The sequence below is a fragment of the Protopterus annectens genome, chromosome 3.part1 (genome assembly GCF_019279795.1).
Source record: "Protopterus annectens isolate FY-2018-M chromosome 3.part1, PAN1.0, whole genome shotgun sequence".
In the NCBI taxonomy this organism is placed as follows: domain Eukaryota; kingdom Metazoa; phylum Chordata; order Ceratodontiformes; family Protopteridae; genus Protopterus; species Protopterus annectens.
In genome coordinates, this window is record NC_056732.1 from 34,001,243 (window position 1) to 34,019,288 (window position 18,046).

Genomic DNA, 18,046 nt, shown 5'->3' on the forward strand with positions numbered 1-18,046 from the left:
GATCTGGGAACACAGGGTGACAGCAACCTCTCTTTTGATCACCACATTGTCACTGTGGTCAGAAAGTCTTTCTGTGTGGCACATCTTATTACTAAGGGTTTTGCATCCAGGAAGAAAGAGGTCATTGTCTCCCTCTACTCTTCCCTCATTAGGCCAGTCATCGAGTGCAATGCCCCATTTGGCATGTACCTCACTAGATACCTGCAACAACTGGAGAGGCCACAAAAGTACCTTGCAAAGAGGATCCTAGGCCTTAAACATGTCCTATATGGACAGACTAAAAAAACTCCAACTATTCTCTGTCTCATATCGCCTACTTAGAGGCGATCTGTGCTTGACATACAAAGCCATGTCTGACCCAGCTCTGTTAGAAGTGCTACATCTAAAGAATTCCCAATCCCTCCGCACCACACGCTCCAGAGACCTCAGCTTCATTACCACAATTAACAGAACATGCTAGAGGGACAGGTTCATAACCCAAAGACTACCCATGCTATGGAACAGACTTCCCATACATGCCAAGCAGAGCACCTCACTGACCCTCTTCAAGAGAAATCTTGATGAGTGGATGGGAAACAGAAAATTCATCCCGGGGATCACTCCAGTGGCTCTACTCGACAGAGGCACTGGGAATTAAGGTCAGGTGGCACTATGCCAGGTAATCCTATGACTAGACTTGTAAAGGCCCCAGGGCCATTAGCCTAGTACACACCTATGAACCTGTGAACACTGTAATTATCAAGTAACTAAGATACAGGATGCAGGGGAGGAGCAGCATAATTCTATGAGCAACACAAAATGCAAGGAAAGAAGAGAATAAAAAACAGAAGGTAACTACAGTTGATACCAAGTAATTATAACGTACACTGCACTATTATGTATTGTTATAAAAGTTATTAAGAGAAAACAGTAACTACTAAGATGCTACACACAATTTAGCATTCTCCACTAAAAGTCAGGAATAACAACAGTAATATTGTACAGAAACACGGAGTCACTTATATCCCTCTTGTACTTGGGATTAAGTGACCTAGGTGTATGAGTGATATGATGGAATCTAGCCCCTGATAGGCAGCTGACCGTGACTCTCTCCTTGCTTAGCCTGGTGAGCAGGATGTCTATGTGTCTTACTATGGAGTTTCCAATGACCAGAATACTGGTTTGTGTAGTGCTATGCCTTATGGGCTTACAGATTGGGACACCATGGGTTTTGGCAGTATGGATGCTGTTGAGCATTGTTTTTGTGGCGTGCTCTTGAGTTTGTTGAGAGCTGTTTTTAGAATGCAGTATCTGGGAGATCTGTTTTTTGCAGATGTTACATTTAAGAGCTTCATCATATGTATGTTTATGTAATTGATCTATGTTAGGTGTGTGTGTGTGTGGGGGGGGGGGGGTTCTGACAACCTGTTTGGTAATGTGAAATCCTTGTCTCCAATGAAATTGTATAAATACATCTCTTGCATATTGTATTCGCTTGTTTGAAAATTAGATGACTCTCTGTGTCCATGAGGCAATTGCTGCTTTGGCTCAGGATGTCCATGTCCACCAGACCAGCTGTGGAGATCATAAGGATGTGCATGTCCATGGCTTTGGATCCAAGCTGCTTATTCTACAGGGGGTACAGGGAAGATTTGTTTGTTTTTTATAGGAGGAAAGGTACTGTCTAGACTGCCTAAAACTGACCGTGGTCAACCTTTGGGGTGTCAAAATGCAAAGTGACTGGTCATTGTGCAGCTATGGATTTAGAAAATTAGAGAAATAGTTGTAAAGGAACAATTTAAACTGTAGGTGTCTGCATCTGTACAAGGCACTGATAAAACCAGAGGTGTGAAGCTGAGCTTTGCATAAAATGGGACACCTTTACAGAAGCCTGACATGACCTATTGTCTATCTGATAAACCCCCTGATACACCTCTTCAAGTGCTCAAAGTTCGGCATCTACCGATGCATAACTATCTTTTATACTGCAGTAGTTGCCTTTATTTCATATGAATGGAATCTAATTAGCAAATGAACATGTAATTATTAATGACGATGTTTGTTCATGTTTACTACTGAATGTCTATATAAAAAGGTTTGTAATATGTTGAAGCATCTGTCTTCAGGCCTCCTCCGAAAAGGAGTTTTTGAGTACTCCCAGTTAGAAAAACCTGGTAACAAAATAAATGAAATAAAATAAAGTATATAATTTGTTAATATGGGTAGAACATGTGGACATTTTTCAGAGTCCTTGCTGAGAGTCACAAAGTAGTAAAAGGAAGCTGAGGGAATCACACCTTGGAGTAAATGAAGCAACTTCTTAACACCTCATAGTCACAGTCCTTTGTCCTAACTACCAAACAGATACGTGTTTACTATTCCCCGAGATGCTAGGTTAACTGACATCATACCTTGAAGCAACTTCTTAACACCTCATAGTCACAGTCGTGTTTATTATTCCCCGAGATGCTAGGTTAACGGACATCATACCTTGAAGCAACTTCTTAACACCTCATAGTCACAGTCCTGTGCCCTAACTACCAAACGGATACATGTTTACTATTCCCCGAGATGCTAGGTTCTGACATCATACCTTGAAGCAACTTTTTAACACCTCATAGTCACAGTCCTGTGCCCTAACTACCAAACGGATACGTGTTTACTATTCCCCGAGATGCTAGGTTAACTGACATCATACCTTGAAGCAACTTTTTAACACCTCATAGTCACAGTCCTGTGCCCTAACTACCAAACGGATACGTGTTTACTATTCCCCGAGTTGCTAGGTTAACGGACATCATACCTTGAAGCAACTTCTTAACACCTCATAGTCACAGTCCTGTGCCCTAACTACCAAACAGATATGTGTTTACTATTCCCCGAGATGCTAGGTTAACTGACATCATACCTTGAAGCAACTTCTTAACACCTCATAGTCACAGTCCTGTGCCCTAACTACCAAACGGATATGTGTTTACTATTCCCCGAGATGCTAGGTTAACTGACATCATACTTTGAAGCAACTTCTTAACACCTCATAGTCACAGTCCTGTGCCCTAACTACCAAATGGATACATGTTTACTGTTCCCTGAGATGCTAGGTTAACGGACATTGTCATACCTCTCAACTGTACAGATTTTCACAGAATATCCAGATTTCTGCCACATATTATTGGTCTTTTTCTCATAAAATTGTGGTTTCTGGCAAATCACTGGCAAATCATTGAGGGTTGAAATAAAAAAATAATGACAGACATTTGAGTATCAGAATTCATACCCTTCAGAAAATTCATGCTAATGCAAAACCTGTTATTCTATCAACTTTATAATTTTGTAAGAGCAGTATTTAAAAAGTGTCTCTATTTTGGGGCCTTTGCCTCCCCCCATTATTTATGCTTTTGTCCAGATTTCTTGCTTTAGGAGATTGAGAGGTATGACTGGCGTTAGCAATTTTAATCTGACCTATACATTTGTTAATGAGGTATGTCTCTTATCCATCATGAGTCTTTTTCATCCATGATCCATGTATGTAGAGAGAGAGAGAGAGACTTAAGGGTAGCCATTAACCAGCCTAACTGGTGGAGTTGGGAAGAAATCAGTTTAAACAGTAAAAACCCTGACAAAAATGAGGAAACTATGCAAATTCCAAATTGGAACTGACAAGAAATTAGAAATGAATCCAATAATTTTGAAGCTGAATCCTCTACCACTAAGCCAGCTCATCTTGCAAATTGTGCTTATTTGCATGCCTCTGCAATGCTTTTCCCTGACAGTGACAACCAACCAAAATGAAACTGATTGACTAAAATAACTGGCACAAAATAAAAGCCTAACATATTGCTACATAATGCCTGCTTTCATAAATAATAATACAGTTCTTCTTTTTTCTATCGGTTCTAATTTGATAGCATCACTGTTTAGAAACCATGATTTGGGGCCTTTATCTGTGATTGTTATGATAAAAGGTTGACAGCTGTGCAACTTAACAGTTTGCATGCATATTAAGTCCTGTTTTCCTGTGCAAATGGTATTTTGATTTAAATGTTAATGAAGGGTAGAAGCAAATGGTGCTTTTCATTCTATGGCATCCAAATCACAAAAAGATAGATTAGCACCTTACAATATCAGAATTCATTCTACAGCGACAGACAGTTGTCACCAAAATGTACAGAAAATTCAACAAAGCGTTGAGACAGAATCCACTATGCTCTCTGAGAAACACCAAGAAAAAAAGGCATGACATGAGTTTTTAGCAAGTTAGATAAGGTTCCTGCCTGTAGTATGTACAGTATTTAGTCGGGCTGGTACACTTAATTATTGCAAAATAAAATAAAATAAAAATAATACTTTTCTTTCAGGAAATAAACTTGAGGAACATCACAGAATGTCAGTTGAGTGGACTCCAATGTATTCATTAAAGAGATTTAGATTTTCCAGCAGTGTCTGTTTACTTCAGTAACTTACTGCAAAAAGATTGTACATTTTAAGACTTAGCAGTGACAAAGGGTGTGAAAGACAAGTCCCCATGACCACAGTGTTGCTTTCTTGTTGGTTTCTTTCAGTAGTGCCAAGCTCTCACACAACCACTACAGTCTGATTCACTCGACAGCACATTTCTACTCTCAGTGGCAAACTCTTAAGCTGGATCTGCCACCACTCAGAATAAAATGAGTGACCAGTTTCACTTCCTTTTTTTTTTTTTGAAACCAGCAATTTTTGATACAATGAGCATTAATTGGTTTATGCCATTATGACAGGGGCAAAGGCTTGGAGTGACAGTAAAGCTGTGGATTATGAGTTAAAAAATAGTATTATTTATTTTCGATTTAATATCAGCACCTGATTTGAAGAGTCACAGACTCTCCTAACATTATAACTACCCATGGCTAAATGTCTCTTTCACTGCTTGTTGTGAATGTCTTTCTTGTACTTCTCAGGAGTTATAAAGCCAGTTCCTCAATGTTACGGGGTTCCATAGCAATAGAATTACAACCGTAATCAAGAGTGGTTGATACAGACCTGATTTTGTACTAAGCCAGGGCACATACATAGTTATAAAAAATCCCATGATGCATAGCAGTGGTGCAAGTCACACAGCGCAGGGAGCTCACCAGATATTGCCAGATTTACCTTTGTACCATTGATTTGGAACTTACATCATGGATAAGGTAGGAGCTTCTGAAATGCTAGTTTGCAATTTTAAATTGTGTACAATGTCACAACTTTTCCTATGTTGCAGCTGATGAAAGCTCAGCAGCAAGAACACCAAGCGTAAAAATAAACCAAGTTCACTACATTGTTTGCAAGATCAAACTACATGTCAGAAATCTTCAATGAGTGGCGTTGAGGCCTTTTAGCTTAATGTTTTAAGCTACATTCTTACATTTTAATTGTGCTGTATTATTTTTAAATGAATACATTTTGCTACGTTGTGCCACATTTATACTACTGGTGCTCAGATGGTGCTTGGATTAATTACTAAATGAGATAAATTTAATCGGAGAACTATAAAAATGTAAGGAAAATGAATATGTGCATGAAGTTTGGGGAAGCTTTAAAAGTGTAATAAATAAAAACAGGTTAAAGCAATTAGATGTTTTCTAGTCTAAAGACTATTGACTTTTGTGCCAAATTTCTGAGAGTAATTATTTTACCTCATTTTTAGGGTTACCATCGCCCTAATCATTACATTGCTACACAAGGTAAGTTCATTCTTTTACTTCACTTTAGTAACAAGAGTAATACAATGTGCTCACTCTTGCCATGGAATAACATTTCATGATTTCATGTGATGCGTTGAGACACCAAACCAGTTAAAACACAGAAATAATTTATGGCCATATTGTGTTGCATACTGTTTATTTTCAAGTCAGATAAACAGCCATGTAGCTGACATCTTCTGGTTTAGTCTGGAGCATGCAAGTTTATTTTACTGAAAAGAATCAGTCTGTTCATAAATTCATTTTTAAATAGAAGGTTATTGAAAGTCATGCATGATTCCCCTCTAAAGACCTGTCGTTTTCTGTGCTTTCCTTTCGTTTCAGTTATATTTTTTAAGTCTTGATTCCTTTCAATAGCATGTTTTCACTGTCAAATGTAGCCGTATAAAGTACTTTGAATAAGTGATTTATCTTGGTAAATACTTATTACATTTGCTCTTGTAATAGTAGGATGATATGTGTGCAGAAATATGTCAGCTTTATCTTACCTATAGTTTCCTAACATTCAAAACATGCATTGCTTTATAAATGAAAAACTATTTCCATCTCGTCCTCATGCTGGAAGCTAGAGAAATGCATTAGTCCTTGCAGGCAGATGTCATTTGAGAAGTCAATTTCAAATCTCCGAGGAGCTGGAGTGATTGATATTTAATTGTTTTGAAATTTCTTTTTGCACTGCTAACACACATCAAGTGTTGACGGGTAAATGTAATTGTATTCAGCTTACACAAAATAGTGGCAAATGTAATCAGTCTGTAATAGACTCACAATCTGGTTTTAATAGAGCTGGGAGTTGCATAATTACCTGTTTATTAGAGCGTTTCCATCTTTGAAGTTTGCCAGCATATATTTAAGAACAGAATCCTCCCCCCAAGACACAAACTAACTTCAGAAGATTTAGTGTACTGTACTTTGATGCAAAGGCATTATAAAACTTTTAAATTTGCAGTGACAAAGTCATAATACAGAAATTTTCAGAAGAAATAAACTACCCGATTTTTGGAAAGTTATAAATACCTGATTTTATTTGACTTACTAAACATTTCTGTTTTAGGGAAAGCAACTGTTTACAAAGCATTATGTAATTCTATTCAACAGAATAAATCCAATTCAAGGAAAAGAACACACTATGGATTTTTTGTCTTGGAAATGCATGTATAATGTATATGGTATGTGTAAGATAATAAGTGCTGCGAACCAACACCAGTTATCAACACAAAATAATTTTAACCAAAATGGTTACACTGAAATATGCATACTAAAAGAAATACCCTTATAGCTTGCAATCCAACTCTCCTACATACACACACACACACACACACACACACACACACACACACACACACACACACTAATTATATTTCTGAATGGTGAGATAACACATTCGGAGGGAAATAGCATAGTCCCCATCCTTGTACAGTGATATCATACTGGCACTTCATTCAGGTGTTTTGTTGCACAAACATGGACAACGTTACAACTGCTGAACAAATGCCAACATAACCTACATGGAGGAGACCATATATGTATGGGTCTGGACAGAGCGATGATAAAATCAGCAAGCCAAGAAGAATAGTATTGCAGTAATTGAATTCATCCTCAAGTCTTGGTCAGTACCTTCATCAGGTGGACATTGATTTTACAAAATCTCACCAAGGCAACACAGATATCTAGACAATATTTTATGTAGCACATATCATGGACAGAAGCAGGTTAAAAATAAAAAAGACAGCTGGGTACACAAGTTCCTGGATAAAAAAGGGTCCAATCTTGGTAGGTGCACTGGTGCCAGGACTGGAAAAAATGACAGTGTAGAATTCTCAAGACATGGAAACATTATTACAATGGGGTTAGGCCAAGCTTAGGGGAAGGATGCCTCCTCTGATGTAGAAGGAAGTAGTAGTCCAAAAAAAAAGTAGTAGTCTAAAAAAAAAAGTAGTAGTCCAAAAAATCCACAAAAATCGATAGCCAAAAAAGAGCCATAAAGATGACAGAGATGACTATTGATGATAAAAAAGAAAGTATGTATTGTTACTATTATGTAAGAACCCCAGAATTTCTGGATAGAAGATATTCAAAAATATTACGAGAGAAATTAGCGGAAAGAAAAATACTTGCACAAGAAAACCTGTCACAAGCTTCAAATGCAAATTTGTGTTCATTAATGCAAAAGATTCATGAAAACATTATATTGACCTAGAAATCTTGGGCTGTTTGCAAAAAGAAGTGAATGAGGAAGTGTAAAAATATAAAGAACAAAGCCTAAAGATTTTTGAAAGGTATAAAAAGAAACATGAAAGTGGTAAATAAAGAGAGAAATTATATGGTGTAATATTTATGCTGAAGAGAAAGTCAAACTAATCAATACAAAAAATGCAATTCCAAAGATATTTGAAGAAAAATCCAGGCAAAGGCACCAAGATATGAAAAATTTCACAATACAAAAATAAGATCACAAAGATGAATGTAGAACAGAAGATTAGGAAAGTAGAAGTTAAACAAATAGAAGATGAAGTTATGGAATACCTGCAGCTTGAAGGGTTTAGGGTAGAAAATCCAACTCTGGTAATGTCACAGCATGATAGAACAGTGAGTCTCAAATTAAAGAGAAACAGGTGGAACAGGAAGCATCTGATCGGTTGCCACATAAAGATATTTTAGAGCCTTCAGCAGGAAACCAGTATAAAAGTTCAGTTGGAGTTGCACAGCAGGGTCAGGAGCAGGAAATGGTGGCAACTCTGCCACAGTCAGTGTTATGGAACGATAGGCCAGTGAGTTCCCACATGAAACAGCAGGGGGTGACGCAGGATGCAGCTGAAGAAAACATGTTGCAGAAAGATGTTCTGGAACTTTCTGTAGGATGCCCACAAGAAACAGAGAACAAAGAAAGTATCCTCACATTAGAAGAAAAAGATCTAAGTGAATAGTTGCTTGATTTGATAGAGATGGCTAGACATATTAAGATCGATGAAAGAAATAGATTACAGAAAGTCAATAAGACCCAAAATATTAGAAGTTTGATAAAATAGATGAATCAAGACTGTTAACAAAAGTAAATAGAATACTTTTCTGAGCAGCTAATTTAAAAACATATAAAGTCTTACAACAAAAACACAGAGCAATAAGGGAAAGGAAAGGAAGAAATCAAATGCCATCGTCTAACTATTGAATAAAGAAAACAGTAAAGAAATTAAGGCAAAATTTGTCACTGTTAAAAGAGTATAAAAGATGGGTCAGATCAACAAAAACACTTAGAAAGATAGATGTGGTAAAATCAACAAGCAGTATCAGGACAGACCAGGATCTGTTATACACTATCGCAAATAATAAACTAAAAATATCTGCATAGGCAGAAAAAACTTAGACAATATGCAAATAAATATAAAGGAAAAGTACAAACTAAGCAATTTATTGATGACCCAAAAATGTTTTACAGAGAGTTGGGAAACAAACAAAAAGAAGAAAATAGACACATTTTGGACAAATATTTATGAAGACCCCATGGAAGATAACAAAGATGCTGACAGAACAGAAGAAGAAAAAGAAACAGTAAGAAGTTAAAATGTACAGGATATGAAAAGGGATGAAGTAACAGCCAAAGAGACTGAAACAAAATAAGAAAAGCTCGTAAAAGGAAAACCCCAGGCCCAGATGCAGTATCTAACTTTTGGCTAAAAGTATTAACATCGCTACATTAATATTGAGGCCTGAGTAAGAACTTTTATGCACAACCCAAACAGAAACCAACCTGGTTAACAACAGAAAAAATGATACGCTTTGTTAAGAGTGAACCTGCAAGCTATGCTAAAAACTATACACCAATAACTTGCCTTCCGATAACGTATAAACTATATACTGGAATTGATGCCGACAGAGTTTATAGTCATTTAGAAACAAACTTAATCATGGCAGTAGATCAAAGGAGTAAAAAATAAATTTGTATGAAACAAAGGATTGTTTGTTGTTAAATAATTGTAAAATGGGAAGAAACTAAGTATGGCATAGATACATTACAAAAAGGCATTTCACAGTGTCTGAAATTCATGGGTAAAGGAGTACTTACAGTTATATAAGATACATCCTACATTAATAGATTACATTACAGTGACCATGAAACAATGGCAAACCCCTTTGCAGCTAATCCATGTTAAAGAATAAAGTATTATCCCAGAGATAAAAATTCAAATGGGGATATTCCAAGGTTACTCTTTGCCACTGTTGCTCTTTTGTCTTGCCCTTCACCCATCAAGTTGTCTACTTAACAGATTAGGTCATGGTTACAATTTGGTTCCCAGACAACAGCAAAGTGTAAAGACTTCTCATCTTCTTTTTGTGAATGATTTAAAACTGTATAGTTCATTAGACGAGGAGCTGAAAGTACAATTGCAAGTGGTCAAAACTTTCTCAGATGATATAGGAATGTCATTTGGTCTTGATAAATGTGCAAAAGCAACATTTAAAGAAAACTGCAGTACCAAGAAAATATTAGTCTGGGACAGGATGTTTTATAAAGGAACTTGAGCAGGAAGGAGTGTATAAATATTTGGGAATTGATGAAAGATCGACAGTGATATATGAACAAATGAAAGCTTAGAATAAAATATTGTAGAAGACTAAAATTAATGCTGAAACCAGCCCTGACATCTAGGAACAAAGTCCAGGCTATAAACCAATTTGTTCATCCTGTTCTAACTTAACAGTTTTGGGGTGATTGACTGACCCCAAAAGCCACTGTATCAGGTGGACAGTAAAACAAGAAAAATGCTTCACGCTTGTCAAATAATTTATAAAAATCAGTGCATGCCAAGTTATATATTTCTGAAGGAGGTACTGGCCTCCTCAAAATTGATTGCATGTATAGATCTGCAATCATAGGACTACATACATATCTGCTGACCTCACAAGATCCAAACATAGTTTTAAAACATGAGGAGAAAAGTATAAAATGACTTCCCTGCTTAGATTAGCAGAACCATATAGGTGTCAAGCAGGTAAGGAAATCAAGACAGAGGTAGACAAAAATCAGGCAGCAACTGAATGTGCTAAAAAGAAAGAATATAAGATGAATGATCAGACGAGAAGGTAAGAAATGAGGAAAAAACTTAAAGGTAGTTGCAAGTAGAGAAATCTCCAGGAAGAGCCTTATCCAGGAAGAGCCTTATGTCGATCAGGATCTGGCACAGCAATAGTTAAGGAGAGGTGAATTCAAACCAAAAGACGAAACATTAATATTGACGGCCCAGGATGGTGGACTGCATACAAGCTGGTTTACAAAGTCCATTGAACATGTCAGAGAAACAAACAAATGCAAGTTTTATAAAACAAAATTGGAAACAGTTGCACATCTTGTTGCTGGGTGTGATACACTAATGGCAGAGTGCCAGCATACTGAATGGCATTGTAATGTGGCAAGACTGTTGCATTGGGCATTATGCAAATATTACAAAACTGAAGTAGCTGAGAAGCATTTGAAACATGAACCACAAAGCACTATACAGAATGATATAGTTTATATAACATGGGATCACCCATTACAAACATCATAAAATAGATGCAAGAAAAACAGATATATTAGTCTGTGAAAAGAAGACAAAAGTCACATTGATAACTGAAATTTATACCCAGTGATTACAGTGTGTTATGTACAGATAGGCACAAAGTCATAAAATACCAGGATTTGCAGCCATAAATGAGGGCAATGTGTAAGAAGGATCCCCAGATAGTTCCAATAGTAGTAGGAGCAACGGGTCTCATAAAAAATAATTATTAGTCTTCTTTAGATATGTTACCAAAACATGTAACTCCATATGAATTGTAGAAGGAGTCAGTTCTGGGCACATTGCGGGTGCTGCGAAGAACACTTTTGGCTAACATCAAACATTGAAACAGTTCTAATTTCATGAACTTTAATCATACCTTGACTTAAGAATGGGTTCCATTCCCATCATGGTGTATAGATCTCTCTCTCTCTCTCTCTCTATATATATATATATATATATATATATATATATATATATATATATATATATATATATGTATATATATATGAAACCCACATGCAGAAGTATAAATATATTACAGTGGATATAAAAAGTTTACACACCCCTGTTAAAATGCCAGGTTTTTGTGAAATAAAAAAAATGAGACCACAATAAATCATTTCAAAGCTTTTCCCACCTTTAATATGTCTTATAACCAGTACAAATCTGTTAGGAGAAAAATATAAAAAACTTACAATACGCTAGTTGCATAAGTGTGCAGACCTTAAACTAATAGTTTGTTGAAGCACCTTTAGATTTAATTACAGCCTTTGGTAGGAGTCTATCAGCATGGGACATCTTGACTTGGCAATATTTGCCCACTCTTCCTTGCAAAGTCTGTCAGATTGTGAGGGCATCTCTTGTGCACAGCCCTCTTCAGGTCATCCCACAGATTTTCTATTGGATTTAAGTCTGGGGTCTGGCTAGGCCATTCCAAAACTTTAATTTTCCCCTGGTGAAGCCATTCTTTTGTTGATTTGGATGTATGCTTGGGGTCATTGTCATGTTGAAAGGTGAAATTCCTCTTCATCTTCAGCTTTCCACCAGATGCCTGAAGGTTTTGGGCCAAAAGTGACTGGCATTTGGAAATGTTGATGATTACCTCCACCTTGACTAAAGCCCCAGTTCCAGCTGAAGAAAAGCAACCCCAAAGCATGATACTGCCACCACCATGATTCACCATGGGGATGGTGTTCTTTTGGTGATGCAAAGTGTTGTTTTTGTGCCAAATGTACCTTTTGGAATTGTGGCCAAAAAGTTCAACCTTGGTCGCATCAGATCATGCTTTTGGGAGACCTGATGTATTGTTTTGCAAATTTTAGCCAGGTCTGGATGGTTTTCTGTGTAAGAAAAGGCTTCCATCTTGCAACCCTATCCCATAGTCCAGACATATGGAGAATACGGGAGGTTGTCACATGTAGTACACAACCAGTACTTGCCTGAAATTCCTAAAGCTCCTTCAGTGTTGCACTAGGTCTCTTGGCAGCCTCCCTGACCAGTTTTTGGCTTGTCTTTTCATCCAATTTGGAGGGACATCCAGTTCTTTGCAATGTCACTGTTGTCCCACATTTGCTCCATTTTTTGATGACTGTCCTCACTGTGTTGCATGGTGTATCCAATGCTGTGGAAATTTTTTGTACCCTTCTCCTGACTGATACCTTTCAACAATGAGATCCCTTTGATGCTTTGTAAGCTCTCTGTGAACCATGGCTGTTGCTGTAGCAGGCAACTGAGTAAATGTCTGGTAAATCCTACTAGGACAGCTGAACTTTATTTGAGGTTAATCAGAGTCTCTTTAATTGATGGCAGGTGTGTACCCAAGAAGACTGAATGCCGTAATTAAATCAAAAGGTTCTTCAACAAAGTATTAGTTTAAAGGTGTGCACACACAACAAAGTATTAGTTTAAGGGTGTGCACAGTTATGCAACCAGCGTATTGCACGTTTTTTATTTTTTATATTTTTCCCCTAACAGATTTGTTTCTTTTTCAATTGAATTGTATAGGTTATAGGTCACGTTAAAGGTGAGAACAGTTTTTAAATGATTTATTATGGTCTCATTTTGTTATGTCACAAAAACCTGGCATTTTAACAGGGGTGTGTAAACATTTTATATCCACTGTATATGTATTATGTATGTATACCCAAATGTCACTGTCTTTACTGTTGAGGAAAAAGGTCAACTACAAAAAAGTTGACAAGTCACTATACATGCAAGAGGAATACCATCACACCATGCCAATAAGACTACAAAATGTCGATAAACAGAGTTAATGTAGAGGAACAAGTGCCCTGTACCCTTCACATCCCCTACTGATTATATATACTAATTCTGAGATTGCCCAATATAGGGGAAAGGGCATATTCCTGAACCCTAGGGATTTTGTGATGTCACTCACCTGTTGCCTATCTGTTTAGTCAACAAAACTGTATCAGCTAAACAGATGTTGATATTAACAGTTGAGTAAATTAGGGTTTCCAGCTTTATAGGTATCTATATCTTTATACATATATATATATATATATATATATATATATATATATATATATATATATATATATATATTTATATGGGATCTGGACACATGCTCGACTAGCATATGTCCGAATCACAAAACATTGAACACACATACACGAAAGTGCTTAACATCAACAAGCGCTTTCGTGTATGTGTGCCTGTTTCATAGATCGGACTACAGTGCGGGTAAGGGAAAATTCCCTTTTCCCCACTGTAGTGAGAACTCGGAGTGAGAATAATAAAGTAGGGGGGGGGTGCAGGGGGGGTGAAGCCCCCCTGCAGAAACGTAGATATATATTTTTTAACTACACATACACAGAAGCGCTTTTCGATGTTAAGCGCTTTTGTGTATGTGTGTTCAATGTTTTGTGATTTGGACATATGCTAGTCGAGCATGTGTCCTAGACTCATATATATAAATATAAAATTGATATCTCCAGCTTGAAACAACCTTGTGCATTATACTTCTTTACCCTTCACAGTTTATCATTATATCCCATTTGCTCCAGCCCCAGAGATAGATTATCCTCACCCTAGAATAAGGGGTCCAGTTTCTGCATGTTCTTAGTAGCTAATTTATCATTAAAGCACCATCCTTTTAGGAAGAATCAGATTACATTCCAGGGTGATTCTGCCTCCATTTTTTCCAAATGAGACAGTACAGCCTAACCACAGAAATCCTGTACTTTTTAGGAATTTATGTTGCCCTGGCTCTGTTCAAGCATAAAACCTGAGCACAGTGCCCATTGCAAAGTGTGCCAGGAGTTACCCATCATGTTTGGGCCACAGGTTTGGTCATCCATTCCTGTAGATCATCCAGTCTAGTGAATACTGTGGACATTAATCTTTTTTGGTGTAAGGATTCAGAGATCACCCTTCTTAGCATGCGTCTCTGGTTATCCATCCTTTTTTGGATATAGTTCAGATGAGCTACCCTTCTTTGGGTAAGGTTCTTGTCATTCCTGTTTTGAAGCTGCTTGCTTTGTATGTGTTTCCTAATGTCTGTTTTTACATAGCGCCTCACTATGATTTAAGAATAGCAATGCTGGTGTTGAGTTAGTGTAATGTGTGCCACATTTCAGTACGTAATTTAAAACTCTTCTCACACTGTAGTGTGCTGCGAATCACCATGCCTGGATTTTATAGCCAACTTATATGTTTGATATAAAATGTGAAATATTTTATTTTGCAAATGTTTTGAATTCCTTATTGTTGAAACATCGATTATCATTATTGAAACTTTGTTCAGACAAGCCATTTCTTGGAGACATTCTAAAGTAGCAGCAGTAGAAATGGCAGCAGTCATAGTGAATTTGGTGGAGCCTGGTCATACAACAGATGCTGACCAACTGGAGTGTGTTTGGACAATGGCTAGAAACATGCTGTAATTGACTGATCTTATCAATAAATGTGAATATGCTGTCTTGGCTTTGATGACCGCTCCCAAAAGTGCAAGTATGCCCATAGTGAAATGTTATGAATCATTTGACATCAAATGCAGGCTCTTGATAAATCAATTTCCTTCTCCATATCTGGTCACTTTATCTGTTTTTTTTTTCTATTATGCATTCAGACTTATTTGACAATCTCAGCAGGTGCAGACCTTAAATGTTTTTATAATTAGCCCTGTGGTTTTGATACAGACTTACCCAGTGCTAACTGAATATGCAAGAGCCTGCACGTTATGGTGACCATCACATTAGATGGTAATATAATACTTTTCTGTACAGAAACTAACCTACATAAATGAACCTGCCCTGCATATGGTTTTTGTTAATCCTTTTGAAAAATGCACTGAAACAAGTTGTTAATGCACAAAATCACTCTGTGTACCTTATTAATAGCATTACTAATTGTCTTCTTTGCTATGCAAACTCACTTCTTTAATACCTTTAATTCAGGATTTATAAAATATTTGCACTGCCACCTTCCATGTTTATTTTCTTTTCTGTTTCCACAAAATTTCTCCCTGCAGCCTTGAAACTTTGCTGCACACCTGAACTAAATTAGGTTTGAACTTCAAGGTAGCGTCAGGTAATACAAGGAGGAGGAGGAGTCGGAGGCAAGCGCTGTTTTGTTTGTTTTGCAAAGGTTTCAGAATGTGCAACCAGCTGGTTGAGTGCACAGACAGAGGGACACGTGTGATGGCATCAGTATGTACTCTGATCATCTGCATCTTTTCCAGCCTACACTTCCTGCATATTCTGCTTTCTTTTAGACCCAGGAAATCCCCTGCCTTCATCCCCTAATGCTAAGGTCTTCTAAACCCATGTGTTCATTATCATGCTTCTGTCTCTGCTGTATCCTGCCTCAGCAGCATATGAGGAGAGTGTAACATGTTCGATTGTTTGATGTGAGCTGCAAACACAGAATGACCCACTGATGCAGGAAGCCACTTATGTCATTATGAGACTGTCCAACACCGAGTAACTGGTGCCACTGGCCTCCCCTCCATTGATATTAGACAAGGCTCAAAGCCAGTTAGGTTAGGTTGTGGCCACATATGCTTACCAAACAAAATGCAAAAGCTGCAAGAACTTTCCTCAGTTTGTACGTGAGTCCTGAGAAGTAAGGATGTATCACAGGTGCAGGCAGGAAGGTAAAGCCACAGCTCCAGCTGGTAACTAAAGGTCAGATGATAGATATTAGGAGGCAGGAACATGGTGGGCACATTAAGTAAGGGCTCTAAGAGGCAATGATGGACTTTTATTAGTGAAAAACAAAAAAGTGTTTTTTGTGGTGATAGGCATAATACAGCTGAGATGGGCACCTCTCAACGTCCTGAAGTTACTGACACAGAGGAACTGGATATTACAAGTATAAGTCTAAAAGGTCTAATGCTTTTTTTTAATACTTCGTAAACACAAAATATGCAGTTTAGAGCTCTGTGTTATTGTTTCTGATATTTATACTCTATATTTTGCATTGTGCTGGTTATGTTTGGATTTCTTCGATGTGGAAAGGTATAATGGAGACATTTGACACTATCTGAGTTATCAAAGCCAGCGTTCCTAATGTATTTAATAATATTCTAAAAAAATAGTCATAGTAATTGGCCGTTCCCATGATCCAGAGAAGAATGAGGTTACTTTCCAGATGTTAGCTCATGTTGGTATTTTACATTTGTTTCCCTTATGAAACTGAGAACAGGAAGGCAGTCAGAAATAAAATGAACACTTTAAAAGGCACAAAAATATACCTAACCAAAAGGGGCTTGAACAGTAGCATGTTTGATGTATATATAAGAATACTGAAGATTTCAGGGATACTGGTAAATATTTTGATAGCCTTCAAGAAATACTGGTTGTTAAACATGACCAGAAATGTAAGAGAAATGCATTTTGTCTTAGTAGGGTGTTCTAACATACAGTTCATCGTAAATATCAGTGGGTGCAACATTTTCTCAAACCGTTATGTGACTGAGTGCAATTTACACTCCGCTGATCCCCTTGTCTAATACCATGAAAAACAGTCAGTATTATGAGGCTAGTTCTAGATGGCTAGATGGATCTTATATGCATTGGATATGAAACTGAAGGATTTTGCAATATGTAACAAAAAATGAATGTCAGTATATTTCTTCCACCAAATTACAAAGGATAAGTTCGAGTACATGAAATATTATCCTTATCCATGCGTACGAGCTCTTTAACAAGGAGGACTTGCTCATCCTAAGAGGCCAGGAGACACATCACCAAGAATTCCTTCACTTAAAATGGAAACATTCTCCCACTGTTGCCAACCCAAGGGGCAACAGCCATTATAAGCAAATATCTCCATTGTACATTTTTACCTGCTGGAAGTCTTCTTCTGTGAAGATTTATATTCAACCATATCTGCCTGCCTTCCTCTGTAGCCTGTCTCTTTTCATAACTTACGGTTAAACAGTTTCTTGAGAGCATCATGCACTGGAGACCTCTTAGAGGGACCCCTGTCCAGCATGGGACCTCTCTTTTGTTGCTTCCCTTTGAGCTTCAGCCTCTTCAGGCATCACATTTACCACATAGAAAACAACACAGAAAAGTAGTTAACAAAGAAACTATTTCTAAGTGGATTTCTAATTATGTTGCCTTTTTGTTACAAGCACCATGGCAAAAGAGTGCCTGACTACATTCACATCCAGACACATTCCATCACAGCCACAGTGGGTACCACTGCCTTTAAAAGGGGATTGGCCACCCAGTCCATTCTGGAGGCAGCTACCTGAGAGAAACAGACAAATATAGGTTCTGTGAAACAGAATTCGAAACAGTCACACATCTTGTTGCTGGTTATGATACATTTATGACA

At 37.4% G+C, this 18,046-nt stretch overlaps 1 protein-coding gene across 8 annotated transcripts in view; it reads left to right on the forward strand.

Annotated features, from left to right (window-relative positions):
* The window catches only part of PTPRM (protein tyrosine phosphatase receptor type M), a 4,358,319-nt gene that overhangs the window by 3,872,244 nt on the left and 468,029 nt on the right, over positions 1-18,046 (forward strand). For all 8 annotated transcript variants that reach the window (XM_044066519.1, XM_044066517.1, XM_044066518.1 and 5 more), the window contains one exon: positions 5,645-5,681. In XM_044066519.1, the coding sequence (XP_043922454.1) occupies positions 5,645-5,681 (37 nt within the window). The remainder of the gene's footprint in view (positions 1-5,644; positions 5,682-18,046) is intronic.